Below are 19980 nucleotides of genomic sequence, written 5' to 3'. Positions count from 1 at the left end.
GTATCCAAATTAAGCCCAGAGAGAGGGACGTGAGAAAGAGCCGCAGCTTCCAGGAACGGACAGGCTCAGAAACAGGAAAAAAAAAGGGATGAGGGAAGAGTTACTCCTGCACAGCAAACCACACAACTGCAGGGGCTGCTACACTCCCCCCTTACCTTGTTACATCAGGAGCAGTGGTGGGGCGAACGTGCTTCATGATGGTCTGGATCCAGTTGCGGCGAATGCCCGACGTCATGGCAGAGAGGGTGAACTCCCCTTCCTTCGTCTAGGGACAGAGGAGGAACAGCTCAGAGCAGCTGATTGCACCCATCAGCACTGTCCCAAAACCACTCTGCACCCAGTCCCAAGCCCACAGTGCTGGGCCACTGCTTGCTGGGCAAACAGAGGTCGCACCCAGCCCCTCCATCCCCCAGCATGCTCCTGGCGGGAATTAGTGTTTCCCAGCAATCAGGCTAATTTTGTCACAGTTGAGATCCTAAGGCTGAAACAAATCTTTGCCTTTCCTCCTTCCCTTTCCCCTAGACAAAAAAATGGCTCTCAAACTCAAGGCCACAGCTCTCTGGAGCACCCTGGGGGCTGCTGGGTGGCCTTTCTTGGGTGTTTGGGAACATGTTTCCCTTGTCACGGACGAGCATCCCCATCAGCTGTCCTGCAGCCAGACTCTTCCTCCTCCCCACATTTTCCTTACGTGGATCTGGAAGCCGTAGTTCCGCTGAACTGGGTACTCAGTGACATCGTAGCACGTGGATAAATCGATTTCTCCATCCAGGTCAGCTGCCTGCAGGGGGAAGAGGTAAAATAAGCCACAGAGCTCTGCAGCCCCCAAGTGCAGTGGGCTCACAGGGAGGCACAGCAGGTCCCTGGGAAGCACAGAGCCCTGAAGAGCTATGCTCCAGGACCTTGGGAAGGCAGCCTGCCAGGGGCAGTCTGGGAGAACTGGGAGTTCCCCCGTGTGCAGTGATGGGTTGAACATGGACAGGAAGACACTTACCTCCTCCGCCACCGAATCCCGGTAGTATCTCAGGCTCTGGTCAGTCAGCACAAACCAGTGCTTCTTCCACTACGAAACAACCAAGATGGGGCAGTTACAATCCTGCTCCTTTCCCCACCAGTGGAAACACAGTGGCTCTCGTCACAGGTCAGCTGGCAGAGGTGCCCCACAGGGAAGCAGCTCAACGCCTCTCCCCTCCCAGCTCCACACTCGGCTTCTTTGAGACCCTCCTGACAGGAAGGGGAGACCCAAACAGGCAGCAAGGCAAGGGACAGTGATGGTTTGCACCACCAGGACCCCGAATTCCCTGGTGCTGCCACACTACAGAGTGCTCCACCCTCAGCAGCACCAACCCTGCGTGTGACAGTGACACAGGGTGAGAGCCACAGGGGCAGTCGGAGCCTTCTCAGCAGCTCCACTGCAAGACTATGCTTTTAGTGACTGCACTTAAAACCTTCTTAACAACAACAAAAGAAAAGCAGTAAAACATTCATGTTTTATCTGCAGTACCTAGAAACTGAGTTGGAGTCTATTCCTGGCCCTTACTCTATACAAATCCTCCTCCTGCATGCTCCCAGCCAGGCACAGGCTCACCTAAGGCAGCTTTCAGTCAATAAAGCACAATCCAGTGGCCGGTTCCCCCTCGGCTGTCTATGGATGTGCCCTCAGCCCCAGTACCCACAGCGGAGCCCAGGCCATGGCACTCACAGCCACGGGCAAGTCGTTCTCATTTTCCCTCAGCAGCTGAGCAGGAGGGAAGGAAATCCAGGGAAGGGACAGTTTGCAAACAGCCAGGACCATCCATGCTGCCTCGGCATCAGCGCCCATGACTAAGGCTCTGATGGAGCAGCACATCCCACATCCCTTCGGGAACAGACAGCAGGAAAACAGCATCAGCTGCTTCCCTCAGTGCCAACTTAGAGAGATTTATTTATTTATTTATTTACTGGCCTTGTCATTTCCCTGGTACTCAGGAGACTTCACCTGAGCCTCATTACTGACACCAAAGAGGTCACTGGGTTGCAAGGGAGATGAGACTGATAAATAGAAAACAGGAACATGAAACCAGCACTGCTATCCAAGCTGCCCTGGCTCCCTAGAAACCCACGATACAATATCCACCTGTGGGGCTTTGAAACCTCCCCAGGACAGAGGACCAGCAGTTCTCACTCCAAGGCTGATCTACCCAGCAGGGACATCAGGGCTCTGTCAGTGCCAAGAGCAGCCCCACGTGCCACCAGCACAGCCAGGATGTTGGAGTGAGTGGATATAAAGGGCAGAGCTTCCCCATGACTCACCTGCCCATCCTCATACTGCTTTGTCAACCAGCCCTTCTTGAAGTTCAGTAGGTCGGGCTGGAAGAAAGGAGAGAGGGATTAGAGGAGAGGGAAGAAGTGTCTGCACCCAGAAGGCAACAGAAGTGACTTGATAAAACACAGTGCAGCAATTAAAGAGACCAGCAACAGTTAAATTCACAGAATTTAATCACAGAACAGTTTGGGTTGGAAAGGACCTTTAAAGGTTATCTAGTCCAGACTGCACCATTACACTGTGTGGTGGCTAAATGTTTGCACCCAGGAGGAGCAGAGACCTGCTGCATGGTATACTCAGCTGTTCCCGTCCTGCCATTTTCTCTCGCCATTTCCTACTGCTCCACCAGCATAACAGAGGAAGGAGAAAAGTGAATTACCAAGACTTCAGGCAGTTTTGTCCTTCTGTTATATATTATGAAAGAAAAACTACATGCTGTTGATGTAAGGCTGCAGGGTTCAAAACAGGCTGAGTTCCCAAGGCTGGAAATACAGGGAATCTGAGCCCTGCACCACCCAAACAACACCTGCTCTTTCCTCCGAAGTAGGTACATGGGGATGTCAAATCCCTGAGAAAAGCAACCAAGACAGCGTGGGATAACTGCTGCCAGACCCTCCTCCCAGCCCTGCCCGTGTACAGGGAAGGATGTGGTGGAAATGCTTTCACTCCCTCGAGGCTGAGCTCCTCCAGCTGCTCCACGTGCTGCAGAGAGGAGGAGGAAAAAGGACAGCAGTGTGTGAAATCCAGCTGCAGTGTCTGAAACTGGCTACAGCAAGGGGAGAAATGGAAATTGGGGTCTGGAAGCCCATTCAATCAAACCTGTGCTGTGGGGCAGCACATCCCACATGTGAATGATCCCATGGTGGTGGGAACCCAGTCCTGCCCCACAAAAACACAAAGGAAAGTAATTCATTGAACTACAGAATCATGGAATGGTTTGGGTTGGAAGGGGTCTTAAAGATCATCTTGTTCCAACATCCTGCCATGGGCAGGGACACCTTCCACTAGCCCAGGTTGCTCCAAGCCCCGTCCAACCTGGCCTTGGACACTTCCAGGGATGGGGCAGCCACAGCTTCTCTGGGCAACCTGTGCCAGGGCCTCACCACCCGAACAGGGAAGAATTTTTTCCTAACACTAGATAACGTGCACTGCCACTTCATATGCACTTCTTGCACCTTTTTATTCCCACCAAGAATTTAAAACTCACTCTTGTGGCTGTACAAGTCTACCCAAAAAGCTCCAGAAACACCAGCTACTGCATTATTCTGATAAGTCCTTGAATAGAAGCTGTCTGTCCGCAAAAAATGCAACTTGTATTTACAGTAGCTCTGTAATTTATCTGAGAGATTAGCAAGTGTATTTATTTTGTCCCTGCAGAAGGGTGGTGAGGGAAAGGAGAGCATTTTGTGTTTGTTCTGTACTGTTTGCCTCCAGGTCTGGTGAGCATTTGAAATATGCAAAGGGAGGAAAGCTCAGGAGGGCAGGTTCAGCCCTTCCTTGAAGCCTTCATCCCACTCACACCCACTTCCAACAGCATAAACATCAAGGAAGTGGCATTAGAAAACTGGGACGTGTTGGCTCTCTGAAAACTCTCTGAGGATCCTGGCTGAGTGGAAGGTGTCCTTGCCCATGGCAGGGGAGTTGGAACGAGATGATCTTTAAGGGGCCCTCCATCCCAAGACATTCTAGGATTCTGTGATTCTATGAAAATGCATCAGTCATGACCCAGTGGCTGGTCCAAGTCCAGAAACTGGACTGACCCTCTGCTGAGGTGGAAATACCCTGCTGCAGCCTCTGCTGGGGGACAGCACAGGTCAAAAGGGGCTCTGGCCAGGCAAGGTGACCCCAGCACCTTCAGGGTGACCTACAGCATCAGGGTCTAACACATCAAGCAAAGCATCAAGGAAATTGGGTATTCCAGGGGAAAATAACAAGCAAAACGGGGCTGCTTCCCAAGCTCCTGCTGTACTTTGAGGAAAAGGGCTCCTCGCAAGACTCAGTCTTTTAATTTCTGCAGCAGGCAAAAAGTGTGGCTCTTCTCCAGTTGAGCCCCTGTGACTCACAGGATTGGTCACATCTGACCCGGGTCACTGAAACCTGCTCCAAATGTGAGCATAACCCACGTCCTACGTGCTGACCATGAGGAAAGCAGCAGACAGTGCAGTTTGCACTGCATCCGCTGGGGAAAGGCCTCTCATGTCCTCCCAAAAGGCAGGGGACACGGTCCCCTGGCTCACCGTCATAGAGGACTCCGTGGACCTTCTGTCCAGTGACTTTGCCCGGCGATGTGGGGACAGGGGAGATGCAGACACGTCCAGGATGGAGCCCACGGCCGCTCCTTCGCAAGTGAAGTCCTGTGTGAACAGAATTAGCCCAGATCAGTGCAGGAACTAGGACAGAGTCCTGCTCTCTTGGCTCATGGCATAAAAATCTGCTTTATTTAAGGGGCATCTCAGCCTCAGAACAAGTGTCATTTCTTTGGCAATACAATTTTTTGTCCTCTCAGGCATTAATTTGTTCCCAATATATCCAAGCGTATCTGGGACTCTCAAACCTGCCTGTTTCTTTTGTTACTTCACCCCATCCTGATGTGTCCTGGCCATGCCAGATCTGAAGTTTCCCTTTATATTTTGGAGAAAGGAGAAAAGACAGCCTGATTTTCCACTCTGATCTACAGCCGGGCCAAGGGAGCAGAGCAGCAAGTGGCAAACCCGCAGAGACTGAACACACACAGCATGTGGCTCCTGCAGGAGCTGCCTGCGACTCCAGATCCACACCCAGGGACAAACCCTAGAGCTGAATGCTCTGTCCTGCGCTGCAGGATCCCAGGTGCCATCCCCCAAAGCCCACCAGGAGACCTCAGCCGAGCCGCTCACCCGTTTCCGTGGGAAAACCCTCTTCTCGCTCCTGCCCTGCCGCGTCTCGCTGGAAAGGGCAGCCCCTCCCGGCACGTTCGTTTCCATGTGCTCCGCGTTCTCAATATCTAATGCCTCAAATTTTTCAATTACCTGGGATCGCCTGGAACACAGAGAGAAAGGGGAAACCGGAGAAGGTTTAAACACAGGAGCAGCAACTGAGCGGAGCTGTACAACCCCACAAATTCAAGGCTGCAGAACTGATTGACCCGCTGTTCGTGCACACCTGGCTTTTGGTCCCTGTTCCTCTGCGGGCTCCAGTGTGCCCAAATCCAGGGTAAAACGCCTGACACACATCCTTTCACCCATGGCCAAAGTGGGAAAAAACCCTCACACTATTTAGCTCCACAGGTAGCACCTTCAATAACTAGAAAACCCTTGCAAAACCACCTGTAACTTTCTACTTGTGAATTTTACAGCCCTTTGGGAAGCAGGGACTGTGGGGCAGCTTTGGCTTAAGCATTGGCTCTCTCCTCTAGCACTGCAGCTATCGATGGCCCCCCAGGCCACAGAGCACTGATATGTCAGACCAAGCTGGGCTGCAGAAATAAAGGGGGGTCAGCTTTTCCCAGACTGTTCACTGCAATAGGTACCCTCTAAAAACTCAGCCTCACACAGGGAACAGCCACAGGATTGCATGGAGTGAACACTGTCCATAGGTGCCTCCAGATCATGGGTCTGGCTCGCAGGATGCACCAGCTGAAGGGGAATGAGATGAGGAGCACTCTGTGCCATGGCAGGGCATTCCCTGAAAAACCTGGGGCCATTCCCTCCTCTAAACTGGGTTGCAAATCCAATATGGAGAGCAGGGAGCACAACTTGGGTCTCTCAGACACTGCTTGGTGGTCCATCACACAGTGGCACTTGTGTCTCTGAGGATGGAGAACTATGAAGAAATGTGGATGGAGCGGGGGCCAACCCTGGATAAAAACAAATGGGATGCTCCTAAGGATGAGCAAATAGGCCTTTGCAGGTAGAATTAAAAGTGCTGGTTCAGCATGAAAAGCTGCTCACTGACCCACAGGAGAGGAAGCCCTTGAATTTGCAAAGCACCTGCTGGTGTCTGAGTTTGCATTCCCAGGGGTTCAGGCAAGAATCAACCTCAGGTCCTTAATCACAACCTGGGAACGTGAAGCAACAACCCACCACCAGTAAATGCCAGCTGTGCTCCAAGCTGTGAGGTTTAAAGGTCCATTTCAAACCTCCCCCAAAAAGCTCAATCCAGGTGGTTTCTTGACACAAAATTTGGACCCACTTGTACCACATTTAACCTTGGTGCTGCTTCCTCTGTGTAAACCTCTAACATGCAAGAAAATCACAACGACAACCACATAAGGGGAAACAGGTTATCCAAAAAACCCCATTTTTAACACTTCCCACAAAAAGGAACAGCAGGTTAAAGGCTCAAAAACCATGAAATGTTCAGTTTTCAACCAACATTTGCACCAAATTCCATAAATGAGAGGAACAGTCTGAGCACATGACATCCCCTGGGAGGCTAGGGGTCCCCCACTGCTGCTCAGAGCCAAGGCTGCCAGGACACAACCAAAGAGGAAGGGACACAATTGGTGGGGAAGACTTTGCTTTGTAAATTCAAAGATCTTTGATGCTTCTACAGGACATCTGTTCAGCCCTTGCTACCTCCCAGTTTGCAAACTGGGAGTGGGCAGATCCCGGGCTTGTGCAGAGCTCCCAGTTTCCCTGGGATAGTCTGCCTGTGAGATGTTCAACACAAGCCAGGCTGTGGAACATAAATCCATGTTCTCCATTCACTGACAGACAGGGAATTGTTTTGGAGTCCCAATTTTTTAACCCTTTTTACAGTGGCCCAGCCTTCTCTGAGTCTCAGTTCAGGAGAAAATAAGAGATCCATGAATTAACATTGTCTGTGCCCTACTGAGTGAAGGCCTGAAGAAAAAAACAAATCAGGAGAAAAATAAAGAACAAAAACCCAACCAAAAAAAAACCATAAAAACAAAATCAAAAGCAGGCTGATTTCTCATGAAAGGGGCTGCACCACCAGGTTGTTCTACGGCTTGAGATTGAGATGAGATGGTAGCGAAGCAGGCGAAGTAAAGGTGGACACGTCACACAGCAACACAGCAGGAGAAGGTGGAGAGCAACAAGACCTGGAAGAAAACAAGGCTGGAAAATGAATGAACAGAAGAGGAAATTATATATCTGTATCTACATACAAAACAAAATCAAAATCATTCCGGTTCATTTGTCATTGAAAAAGGGAGGAGAAAAATAAATCACTGCAACCAAATCACAGCCCCAAGGGTTAATATCATCCGGATTACAGGAAAGAATCTTTCTTTTTCCCATTAGATCAATATTTCAGAGATGTTATTGCCAGAGATCCTGAGGGAACGGGGAGGGAAGGGCTCTCCTCCCCACCAAAACGTGTCAGAGAGAGCTGTTCCCTCTGCACAGAAGCTCTGTGTGGACAAAACGAGGCTGGGACAGGTAGGAAGAAGCATTTTAAAAGCTGCAGTGCCATTTAGTGCTTTTCAACTACAAAAGCTCATCCCAAGGAATTCCTCGGCCATGCAGGCTGTTAATCTTTTCCAGGCCACTAAACCCAGGCTGCAGATCTTGGCTGTTAGTGTGGGGGGTGTGCAGTGGGAAGGGAAGCTCTAAAAACCAGCACGAGCTATCGTTAAAGTGATTTTCTTTGATTGGAAAAAAAGGGCTTGTTTTTATTGGATTCATTCATTATTTAGCAGCAAGAAAGATAGCGAGTGTCAGGAAAAGAAAGGATAATTTTCCCAAGAGGCCCACAAGTATGAAGAGGATAGTTTTACAAGGAAAAAACCCCTATATTTGGGAGAGCAGACACTCCTATGTATGGGGAGAAGCAGAATTCAGAGCTGAGCTTTGCATCTCAAGAAGCTCCAGAGAAGGAATTTGAGGGAAAAAAGTCTCTTAAGTGATTTCAGGCAGTTCTGCTCTTTACTAGGGCTAGAAATACACCTCAGCCCCTGATCACACTGCTACAGGAGGTCTGGCAGATGCCACATTGGACTCCTGCCAGCGTGAGAAGAACATGGGGTCAACTGAGAAAGCTGTGGATTTAGAGGCTGCACCCCTGGAATTGTGCAAAAAAGCCAAGCTTGCCAACCAGAAATCCTGGTGCTCCCCAGGGAGCTGCAGAAGATGGGTAAGCCTGCAGCTGCACACCCAGAGGAAGGGGCTCTGGGTCTCTGCACCCCGGGGACCCCCCATCCAGTGGTGGTCTCCTTCCCAAAACTGCTGGCACCCTCCTCTGAGATGTGCCAGGATTTATCCCCGCAGCTGCAGAGCCCTGCTGGGATATGGGGACTGATGTCCAAGCACATCCCTGCAGATCACTTCAGCTGTGATTTTGTGTTCAAAACTTCAAGGTTCATCCACAGGGTTTCCAAAGAGTTGCCCCTGCTCTTCTGCCCTAGGGATGGTTCTGAGATGGGAGACTGGGGATGACTCGACCTCTGTGGCCACAGCCCCTCTCCCCCAGGCCGGTGGGACATCCCGGTGAGTGCCACAGCCCTGTCCTGCCACGTGCCAGCAGAGGGAACTCGCACTCTGCCGCTCTGCCAAAATCAGGGAGATTATCTCCTGTTTTCTGATTCCTGGTTCTGAGTGGCTGCGAGCTCAGACGTCTGCATGGGGCGTGGAGGCAGAGTCAGGTATAAATGGTCAACACGGAAAATTCCTGGACTTAAGTCACGTAATAACTCTCATGATAAGGAAGCAGGAGGAAAAGCCTTGACAAACGGCTTTAGCTGGAGTTAAGCCTAAGGTGTGTCACTCACGATGCAGCACTGGGTACCTAAAATAATTCTCTTCCATCCACAGCTCTGACATTTGCACTGATTTACACAAAAAAATGGGAGGAAGAGCTGAAAATACCAACAGAATCAGAGTGAGTTTGTTTGGCTGCACTGAAAAGCAGATCTGAACAATGCCTGACTGGTGCTTTTGGGGTTGGCGTGGGGCACGTGATTTCGGGCAAGTGTCCCCTGACATGTTAGTGGGTTACTGAGAAGGATTATTAGAAATGGTGTTAAACCAGGGGGAAAAAACTGACCCCACAGCATGGAAGTGAGTTATTGTATCTGCTCAACCTCAAACAGCACAGTCTGAGCTCAGAGGAGAAAAATGAGAGGGATATGGGGACTAAGTAAACTCAAGTTTAAAAAGCAGTCAAGCCAAGCTGAGCAGGGTGCTGGGGAATGTTAATTCTTTGGTGCGACGCTGGACCGTGTCTCTGCGCCCTGTTGAGTCCACCTGAGAGCTCCAACACGGGTGTCCCAGCTCTGGGACACAGGACCTCTGCACCCACACCACCTGCACGGGCCAATTCCCAGGTTACTGGAGGAGAAAACAAATGTACCCATCCCTAAACACCCACTGAACCATCCCTGTTCACAGCACACTCCTCCAGCACCACAGGCTGCAATCCCTCCCGCAGATGGGGACCCCTCACCCTACTCTGCCATCACTCCACTCTGCCATCATCCCCTCCCAAATGCTGGACTGGGCTCAGCCCCATGGGCAGCAAGTCTCCAGTGCCTGGTGCAGTGCCTGCTCCTCTCCCTATACCCGTCCTGCTTTGATAAAGGCTCTGGGCTGACACAGGGAAATTCCTGCCAATACTGATAAAGCCCCAGCTGGGCTGGGAAAAGCAGACTTTCCCTGGGAAAAGGCACTCACCAGCAGGCAATGAGTGGAGCTGACATTAAAAAAGGACAGTCTCTGGCAGCAATGTCCTCTCCTGGGCCCTGCTATCTGTTGTAAATCTGCTCCCCAGCTCTGTGCAGGATGATCCCAGTGTTGCATGATACCCCAGAGCTGCAGCAAGGGACTGCTGGTACTGGAGGAATGCACTGTCCTGTCACACTGGGGACAGGCACTGGCCAGGGCATCCTGTGCAAGCAAACCCAGCAGGGACAGGATGTCACCCACAGGCAGCACCAGCTCAGCTTGCAAACCAGCAGCCACCAGCCTTTTTTCAGCCCTGTCCCCAGCCAGGGTGGCCAAGGGACCAGCGTGGCATCCTCCTCCTCAATCCTGGGGAAAGGCCAATTCCCACGGCAGAGAAAGCCAAACCCAAGCTCTCCTCATTTATTCCCAGTCCAGCACTCTCTGTGAACGCACTGGGTCAGGTCTGGGATCCTCCTGCCGACCGGCAGCACCAGCACAAAGCTGTGCTGTACATCCCAGACCTGCTCCCAGCTCTCAGAAGCCAGGTTGGAAAACAGTCCTTTAGGGGCTGGGAAGAAACAGAGGAGAAGCTGCTGCTGAAACCGTGCGAGAGAGAACATGCCCGGAGGAAAACCAGGGCGGGAAAATCAGACTGGCAGGCGGCCCTCTCACCCGGGGCCTGTCTCCCAGTGTGCTCCACTGCCCTCACTGCACAAATGTGTCTCTCCCAGAGCAAGTGGAGCCCGTCCTTGGCCTCTCCCGGAGAGCACCCTGCACGCCGGCGCACGCGGACGCCCTCCCCATCCTCCTCCACACTGAGCTGTTTTGCAGCCCTGCCTTGGCGCTGCACCCGCCTCTCCCTCCTCTCCCAGATTAATGCCGTGACATTTTGAAACCTCTCTCAGCTCATTAGGCAGTTGCGTAACACACCTGGCACTAACACCATTTAGAGAACTCACCTAATTAATGGTGCTGGCTGCCAGCGTGTGCCACGCTGCGGGCTGGGAGGGTGGGCTGCATGGGAAATAGGGGTACCCGACACCACTGAACATCAGGGTAGGTTTAGATTGGATATTAGGAAGAAATCCTTCCCTGTGAGGGTCAGGAGGCCCTGGCACAGATTGCCCAAAGTTGTGGCTGCCCCATCCCTGGAAGTGTCCAAGGCCAGGTTGGATGGAACTTGGAGCAACCTGGAAGGTGTCCCTGCCTGTGGCAAGGGGGTGGAACAAGATGAGCTTTAAGGTCACTTTCAACCCAAACCATTCTGTGACTCTGTGATCACCCACCTCAGCCAGCTGTCCCCAGAGCAGCCAGGTAGGGTGACACCTGCCTGCTGGCACTACTAAAAACATCCCACCACCTGGCTGGTGTGGATGGGCACCCTTGAACGCAGGAGCACTGGAATACAAAGGGGCTTCACCTGGCAAATTCCACCTGCTCCATCCAGGCTGTGGCCAGGACGCAACCCTGGTGCTGCTATAAGCATGCAAGGAGGAGATGAGCCACTCATCCCTTACCTTCTCTCATTCCCAAAGAGCCGGGCCACTTCTTCTCTCCCAGGGCTACGAGCCCGGGTTCTCCGCTCTAGCCGCTTCCTCTCCACCTGGAAGGCCTCACGATTACTGATCCTAATGGCCTTGGGAACGTCGGCCAGGGTGGTGTACTGCCGGCTGGCTTTAAAAGAAAGGGGACGCCCCGATTTTTCAGCTCCCCTTCCTACATCTCTGTTGCTGGAGTCCTTGTGCTTGGAGCAACTGCTCTTCGAGTCCAAGGAGTTCAGAGAGGAGCTGTGAATCATTCGGTCGCCTGATCGGGTACCTGGGGAAGGAAAGGGCTGGGCATGCTCCTGTGAGGGCGATTTGGGATAACTGTACCTGTTGTTTGGGGTGCTGGGGCTGGGCGGGCTCGGCGGGGGCGGCAGTTGCTGCTCTTCCAGCTTCGAGTCTTGTTTGGTCTTCTCCAAGGAAAAGTACCCGCTCTCGACACGCGTCTTCCGCCCGCAGTCTATCCGGTCTCCGTTCATGGAGCTCTCGTCTAAGGGACAGAGGAGTCATCGTGCTTGGTTTCAAGTCTGAGTTCTGCTTTTAACAAAAAACACCCCAATTCTACCCAGGACAAGGCCAGGAAATGAGAACATAGCCTTGGCCCCAGCCCTGTGCCATCTCTTGCACCCTTGGCTGTTCTCCCTCATGCCCACAGAGACGGTGGGATGGACTGCAGGGAACTGAGGATGCTGGTCCAACTCTTGGGTTGGGCTTGCACAGGTGAAACACCTTCAAACCAAGAACTGGGTGGCTGCAGTCACTGCTCTGCACCCACTTCCATCTCTGTGCTCCCCAGCCCAGCATTAACCACAGTTCTATGGGTGCAAGGCAATGGACATCTCACTTGTGGCAAGTGGGAGTGGGTGAAAAGCATTCCACACCTGAGTGGGCAGCATTCCCCACCTGAAAGGGCCCCAGCACTGGGACCTGTCCATGGCCTGGTAGGAAGAGCACCCAACCCCACTGTTCCAGGAAGAACAATGCCATGGATCCAGCATCTTCCAGGGCATCATCATGGAAATCAAATGTAAACAGGGCTGTAGGAAGAAGCAGACCTCAGTGCTTGGCAGTCAGGATGGCTGGGCTGAGCATGACATGGTCCTGCACCCTCTGGGTGCCCAAGTGGGGATGTGGAAGGGCTAGAAAAGGTATTTTCCCTCTCATTTTGCTCCCAGTGTGAGGGTAGGCAGCCCCATCTCCCTGCCAGGGTGTGAATGGGCCCCACACTGTGATTTTCCAGCATGAAATGCCAACTTTTTCCTTCCTGAACTCCAGCTTGTAATGCCTGACACTAGTCCCCACACAGCAGGGACGAGGTCTGCCTCTCTCTCCTTGCTGGAATGCTCCAGGAACCAAACCCAGGGAAAACTTCTCCCTCTATAGTGGTTTTCTGCCAGCTCAGCTGCCTGAACCAGGCCACCACGGCATCACATCAGTGCTGGCACCTTTGCCCCTCACCTTCCTTGCTGTCCAGCACGGGATCCTTCAGGGAGCTGGCAGCCCCGGCCTGGCCTTGCACGGGGCTCTGTGCCGGGCTGATGCCGCTGCCCCCATCCACTTGGTCTTTGCCCCTCATTTCTTCCTGCCAGAGTGTGGACTTGGTGGCAGGGACCTTCTCTGCACTGGGGATGTTGCTGCTGGTCACAGCCATCTTAGCAGGACCAGGCTCCTAGAAAGAACAAGGGACACAGCAAGGTTAGAGAGTTTGCCCCAGCTCCAGACTCAGAGTCCCCAAAGGCTTGGCTCTGAGGTCCCACATGGTTTGGGTCCTGCCCATGACATATCACAGCACGACAGGGATGGGACAGGGCTGCTCAGCCACGTGTCACAGCTTCATGCTGTTTTAAAACAATCCCCATCATCTCAAATGCTTCTCTTGCCAGCAAGGAGTTCCAGATTCCATCAGATGATGGATGATGCCACTTTGGTGGCCATGGCCAGGCCAGCCCAGGTTCAGAGTGTGACCCAGAAGAGGCAGCAGCTTTCCCAACTCCCTCCTCAGCTTTGTTCATTACCAGATGTTTTGCTGTTGTCATATTAAGCTTCAGCATTCGAAGATTATTTTCCTTAAAGCCACCAATAAATCAATGACAATTAACTCCCCTCCAAAGTCTCTGGATTGTGGGAAGTTTTCCAGCTGCTTGTTCCTTTTCCATGGAGTAGGGAGTGCCTGAGCCAGCACCCACAGGCTGGGGACAGTGGCTGCAAGGAGCATCCTCTCCATCCCCTGCTCCCACATCAGGTGGGTTTTAGTCCTGCACCTCCAAATCAGCATTTGCAGGGCTGTGCCAATGCCACCGGGGATCTCCCAGGGAGTGGGTCCTGGCTCTGTGCACAGCCACAACAAGCAGCAAATGACCTCAATTTTTAAAAAAATCCCCTTGGAAATTTCACACCAAAGGAATGCAGTGTTGGAGGTAAACGATCCAGAGTTCACAAGCATCCCACTCAAGGGGACTCTGCTGGAGCAGGGGGTCAGGCCAATCTCCAAGGTCCCCTCCACCCTCAACCACTCATTCATCGATCCAAGCCTGAAGCTAATCACCAACTCAGGATATTTTTATATATCCCTTACACACACCCCCATGTAATTATTTGTAGATATGTATTTAATTAGGCTTAGAAGTGGGCCAAAAAGAAGTCTGTAAGGGAGCAGAGACATTAACTCTTTGCTGCTCAGGGGTATGAACACCTCCAAAAAGCAGCATGCACCAAAATCAGCAGAACCAGCCTCCAGCTGCATGAAGTGTGTCTGGGCATGCTCTCCTTACCTGAGCCTGCCACACCCCTGTGCAAACAGAGGGCAGCGCCTCAAATCCCAGATTTCAGCCCCAAACCTTGCCTCAAGTTCCCACAGGCAGCAGGCAGGCACAGGCAGTCCAGTCTCTCCTGCTGCCTGCACCTTTCTGCCGGAGCAGGGCAAAACCTGCCCTTTTTCTCCTAAAACTGCAACCTGCTTGCAAAGCAAAGTGAAAACACACAACTCTCCCTGTCCAAAAACTGATATTCCCTGCATTGCTCCCATCCTGGTGATTTTGCAGAGGGATGATAAAAAAAAATGATGGGGGGAGCTGGAAGTGGCCCTGATGCCCCAGGAGCTCCTGGCTGCAACCAAGCTCTGCTTTACCACAGACAAAGAAAAACTATGTGAGAGTTAGAAATAGCAGGAATATTCATTGTTTAAATTCTTTTTTTAAATCACAAAGGTGTCCATCCCTCCCTGAGTAGATCTAAGACATGACCTGCTGCCGGATTAGTGTGTGGCCATCTTTAGAAAGAGATCAGTCTTTCTCCACCAGCACACGGAGAGCAAGCTGAACAGCAGCCAACTTCAGGAGAAGCCATTTCACAGGGCGGGATTTGGTGCTGATTTTCTCCTCAGCATCCTCTCTCCTTCCCCAGAGCAGCTGCCTGCATCAACAGGATTTGGGAGACAACAGCAAAGATGCTGCTTCTGCTTTTGCAGGTGGCTTGTGAGTGTCTGACACAGCACAGCATCTGTCCGGGAGCAGGGCCCACATGGAGGTTAGCTTTGCAAAGTGAATTTGGGCCTTTTTCCAGCACCATGGGACTGGGAGTGACAGGATGGTGAGGGTGGAAGGAGGGTAGCAAGCAGAATGGGGCTTGGGGTGGCCTGCCCCAAGCCAGGAGGGGCAATGTGCCATGAGGGTCCATGCTCATCCCATCCCCAAGCACCTGGGGAGCCCGTCTGTCTGTGGGGAGCCAGCATCGTTCCCGCAGCCACTTCCCTTATTTGGTGCTCAGGAGCTCAGATCCTGTACGGTTTCCAAGAAGTTGCCATGGTGATGAAATGTAACCCAGAATGATGTTTTTCTGGCTCTGCGCCCCTTCTTCTCTCCGCCCCGTCCCCCTCCTGAACCCAAACTAGGTTTAGTGTTGTGTCAGGATGGGGTGAGCATCCCTGCCCTGCTGCATCCGCTCACTGGGGTGCCCCAAATGCAGCAGCCCTCTCTCTGGGGACTGAGGACGGACAACTCGTAACACATCAGCTCTCAGTCAAGGAGAGAGAGAGAGAGACTGACATCTTCCCTGAAGCATCACCAGAGTCAGCACTCGAGGGGCTGGAGGGGCTGTAAGGACCCCAGCCCTTGGCAGGAGGTGACTCAGACTTCCAGCCTGGTGTGCAAAAAATGATCATGTTCCCCCTCATTTTTTTTTCCCCGTTGCCCAGAGCATCTTTATCCAGTGGCGTGGTGGAAACTTACTCAGAGACTTGCCGTACAAAACCCACCCATGGGCCCAGTTTGCACCAGGACCATCCTGGGAACTTCCATCAACAGGGACCTGAAAACCAGGGCTCAGGGGAGCCCTGGTCCCAGTTCTGGTCCCTGGTGTGCAACCCGGCTCGGCTGGAGGAGCCCTCCCAGCCGGTCCCCCATGGTGGTGGGACGTTCAGCAGGAGGTCAGGCGGCCTCAGGGACACGGCTGTTCTCAGCCCCGGCGAGGGACAAGGGTGGCCTCGGGGTCACGTTCCCCATCTGTGGGATTCTCCCCCACTCTGGCCACGTGGGAGCCCGGCAGGAACGAGTGAGTCACAGCCAGCCCCACTTTTTACCATTTATAGTCAAAGCGAGCACGAAGCCACTGCCGGGTCCCTGGAGAGCCCGGCTCCGGCCCCAGAGCTCCCAGCCTGGCCCTGGCCTTTAGTATTTTCCTTTCATTCCCACTATCTCTGGGGTCATCTCAAAGGGGGTAACTGGAGCCCGATGGAATTTCATCCTGTTTCTGCTGAAATGGCCCATGAACAGCACCTCTCCCTGGTCCTCCACAGGGACCACATGGCTTTGTGGCCACTCTTGAGACAGTGTGGGCAGGGCTGGCGCCACAAAACAGCACCCGAGAGGTGAAACGTGGCCACAAAGCAGCCAGGAAAGCAGTGTGTGACCCTGGAAGTGATGATCAGGAATTAATTCACACTGATCTGCTGTCCTGGCTCGCCCCAGCTCTCACTCTCTGCACAGGCAGCATCAGAAGGCTGGCAGAAAGTTGATCCAGAGGGTTAGAGGGGACCTCCCCCAGGAAAAAAGTAAGGCTGTGGCCCTGAGAGGGAGGCAAGGGTCTGAGTGGCAATGAGTGTGTCTCCCTGGGGTTACCTGGGGAGTTGGGGGCTCTACCTTCCTCTTCTTCTTCTGATTCTGCTTGTTTGTCCTGGGATAGACGATCAGCATCTCCAGCCACCTGCGGGCAGAGAAAGCAGAAGGTGAGGTCTGTGCTGTGGGGGAGCACGTAGGGATGGGAGTGACATTGACCTGGTCAGGGTCAGTGTGGTGAACAGTACCAGAAATCATCGCGACCAGCTCCTGGGGACAAAAAAAGCCAGGAGAGGAGGGGCAGAGGGATGACCTCAGGGTGCTTTGGCTCAAACCCCACTCACTGTAAGAGCGAGGCCACAGCCAAGGCTGACACGGGGCAGAGATTCAGGGATCCTGAAAGACAGCAGAGAGGGACAGAGCCTCCAGCAGGACCTTCCCCCTTCAGCAATGCCAACACCCGCACACTGCACACAAAGTGCTTTTGTCCAAGGAAGAACAGCGTGAACTTGGCGTTGTGGAGTCCATCCCCTGCACAAGTCACTTGGGGGGATCCTCCTGTGCCCTGCCACTGCAGCCTGACGACCTGCCCAGCATCTCTGCCAACTCCACAGGTATCTGAGGACCGCTGGCAAACACTCCTGCTTCATATGTCCCTCCTTCCCCCTCCCGTTCCCCCCATTTCGCACGCTGCTGCTGTAAAGCACTTGGAGATGACCACATCAAGTGGGGTTTGGTTAAGCAGTAAATGCCAGCAGGATGGAACGAACGTAGAACAAATTCTCCCCCAGCCAGGGAAATCTTCCTGTCGTGCTGCAACTGAAAACGAAACCCGCCTGGCTCAGCCCCAGAGCGGGACTGCTCTGGGATGATTAATGCCTGCAGTCAGGAGCAAACGCGCTGCTTCAAAACCCATCGCTGGGCCGATGAGCAATAAATCAGCCCCACCTCGCTCTGCAATGCCTCTCCCTCCCGCAGCAGGCAGGACCAGCAACAAAGGTTGAGCTGTGAACCGGAGCGTGGGGAGAGGGAGGAGAGAGCAGGACATGGGGGCTGGCCATGGTTTGGGGTGTAGTGACTGCTCCTGCCTTGGCTGGAGGCGAGGAGTTGGCTCCCCTGTGCCGTGATTCCCCTGTGCCTCTGCATCCCGGCTCTGCAGCCACTGCAACCCCACTGCTGTGAACGGGGCCGGGGGGGACAGGTCTGCCAGCCCAAAGTGGTTCACAGAGAGGGAATGACCCATGCTCGTCTGTCTCAGTAGAGCAGGGAGGTTTCAACACAAGATAGCATGTATCTAATCAAAATCTCAAGCTCTTGGTAGAAAAATGTCGTATTTCGACAAGCGTTTACCAAAACGGGGGGAGTCGCAACCAAAGAAAATGCTTGGAAATAGAAATCTCAGCTGAAAGTGGTGACTCTGCTGCTGCCAGGGCTGGGGGAGGTGGGAGACGCCGTGACTCAGGAAGAGGGGGAAAGAGCGAATGCTTCATCCCTTCAACTTCCTGCTTGAGTTTCAAATGTCAACAAATTTTGGGAGGGAGGCACTGAGCTCCGGGAACCCCACGTGGGGAACGCTCGCAGGTGAGCAGCAGCCCCACCACAGTCCAGCTCTATGCCAGCAGCTCTGCTCTCCCACGGCTCTGCACCCTCACCAGCTCCAGCTTCAACCCGAGACGGCATGTGAGTGATGGAAGAGGATGTTTCTAGGTCACCACCCAACACCTGGAGTTGGGAAATCTACCCTGATTTGCTTGTTTTAGTGGTCTAATCGTCAGTGTTTCTGAGCCCCTGCAGCTCAGCAGCAGGCACTCCTGTGAGCGATGATACTTTAATCATCCTTGCAGGTCAGATGCTCCCCTGGGACCACAGGGGTGGGCTGCATCCACCCCAGGATTCCATGTCTGGAATCCACTAGGGATGGATGAGGCTAAAAGCACCATGGGGTAACCTCAGCACCCATCAGGATCCCCAGCACCCAGGATCAGCCTGGGTATGCACTGCCACAGCACCCAGCCTTGGGCAAGGTCCTACTCACCCTCCTCTTCCTCCCAGCTCATGCAAGAGCACAGCAGTGGCTCAGCCCCAGATCTGCACTCACCCACTGATGATCTCCTTGTTCTCAGCCCGGATGAAGTGCTCCTTCTCCGGTGTCAGGATGCACAAGGAGAACTTCTGCCCTGTCCGGCTCTCCCCATCCACCACATCTGTGCACTGGTTCATGTTGATGGTGCCCTGTGGGAGGGTTGTCGGCTGCAAGGAGAAGGAGAAACGGTTATTGTTTAAGGAGAGAAGAACAAAAGAGTGCAGAGTTGAGCCCTAAAACCTCTCCTGGTGGACACCAGGATCGTACACATCAAGATGCTTTGCCCACAAGTTCCCAGACCCATCTGTATGCTGTGCCAGCACACAGCAAAGCCCTGTGCCACACATCTGGGCAGGTACGAGTCCTGCCAGCCCAGTCTGGTCCACTGCTGCCAGCAAGACACTTCTCCTATGCCCAATATCCAGGGCATCCCCTGCTGAAGTACAGGGATCCCAAGGAAAGGTACCGCGTGTCTGGCTTTGGGTCTGCAGCTCTGAACCATCTGGGGTGGTAGGGTGGCACCTGGGGACAGGGGTGGTAAAGCAGCAAGGTCCCACTGTCCTCACCACAGGATGGCTCAGGGACAGACAGACAGACACACATGCCAGGTTTTTCCCATTAAAAAACCCATGGATTTTACCAGGGAAGGACCACAGCATGGATGGCACCTTATTTGTCCAGTGGGTTTTGTGAACACAGTGTCACTCTAGGCCCCCTTGCTCCAAGCAGACTCAGTAAAGTGGGGCAGGCGGTGGCCCCTGTGGCCTGAGGGGACGTGGAGGGACACCCAGAGGGGTGTCAGCACTGACAAGAGCTGACAGGTCCATCTGGAGCAGCACTGGCTCATCCGATTACAACGTGGCCACCCGCTCCCGGTGCATGGCGCCCGCAGCCCTCCCTCCCTGAGCACGGATGCCATGGCTCCCTCATCCACAGCCTGCCTGTCCCCACCAGGTTGGGTGACACTGGGGTCCCTACAGCGTCCCAGAGCAAACCTGCACCTGGGGCATAAATGACTGAGGGAGGGACCCCTCCAAGCTGCCAACTACACCAAAGGAGGACCCAAAGCAGCCTGTGGCCACCTTGTCACCCTGTCAAAGCCTCCTTGTGCCCTCCAGATGGCCGGGCCAACAAGGAGACGGATTTTTGGCAGATGCTGTTAAGGTTTTTACCATGGAAACAAGCTCCCCTGCCAGCAAAACTCCTCCAAGAGCAGCCTGTGCCATGCAAAGAAAGGGCGACTGAGGAGATCTCAATGGCCCCAGCCTACAATCCCAGGAAATTCAGATCAGCCCCACAAAGCCCCCAGTTTACTCCTCCTGTGGGCAGTGGGAAAAAAACCCTTTCCCCAGGAAAAGGGCTTTTCCTGCAGCTGTGTCCCTGGGTGGGAGCATCC

At 53.4% G+C, this 19980-nt stretch overlaps 1 protein-coding gene across 8 annotated transcripts in view; it reads right to left on the bottom strand.

Moving 5' to 3' along the window:
- MPRIP (myosin phosphatase Rho interacting protein) overlaps positions 1–19980 on the bottom strand; it is a 78867-nt gene that overhangs the window by 27946 nt on the left and 30941 nt on the right. For 7 of the 8 annotated variants that reach the window (XM_032704523.1, XM_032704521.1, XM_032704519.1 and 4 more), the window contains exons 4-13: positions 18600–18751; positions 16565–16649; positions 12909–13119; positions 11781–11940; positions 5179–5320; positions 4540–4656; positions 2290–2346; positions 992–1060; positions 689–778; positions 156–265 (exon numbers count right to left, since the gene is read on the bottom strand). In XM_032704523.1, the coding sequence (XP_032560414.1) occupies positions 156–265; positions 689–778; positions 992–1060; positions 2290–2346; positions 4540–4656; positions 5179–5320; positions 11781–11940; positions 12909–13119; positions 16565–16649; positions 18600–18751 (1193 nt within the window). Of the gene's footprint in view, positions 1–155; positions 266–688; positions 779–991; positions 1061–2289; positions 2347–4539; positions 4657–5178; positions 5321–11423; positions 11941–12908; positions 13120–16564; positions 16650–18599; positions 18752–19980 lie in introns of all 8 variants that reach the window. The other variant, XM_032704518.1, reaches the window with a different exon arrangement.

The sequence above is a fragment of the Chiroxiphia lanceolata genome, chromosome 16, assembly GCF_009829145.1.
Source record: "Chiroxiphia lanceolata isolate bChiLan1 chromosome 16, bChiLan1.pri, whole genome shotgun sequence".
In the NCBI taxonomy this organism is placed as follows: Eukaryota; Metazoa; Chordata; class Aves; order Passeriformes; family Pipridae; genus Chiroxiphia; species Chiroxiphia lanceolata.
This window is presented reverse-complemented; position numbering and strand designations above follow the sequence as displayed.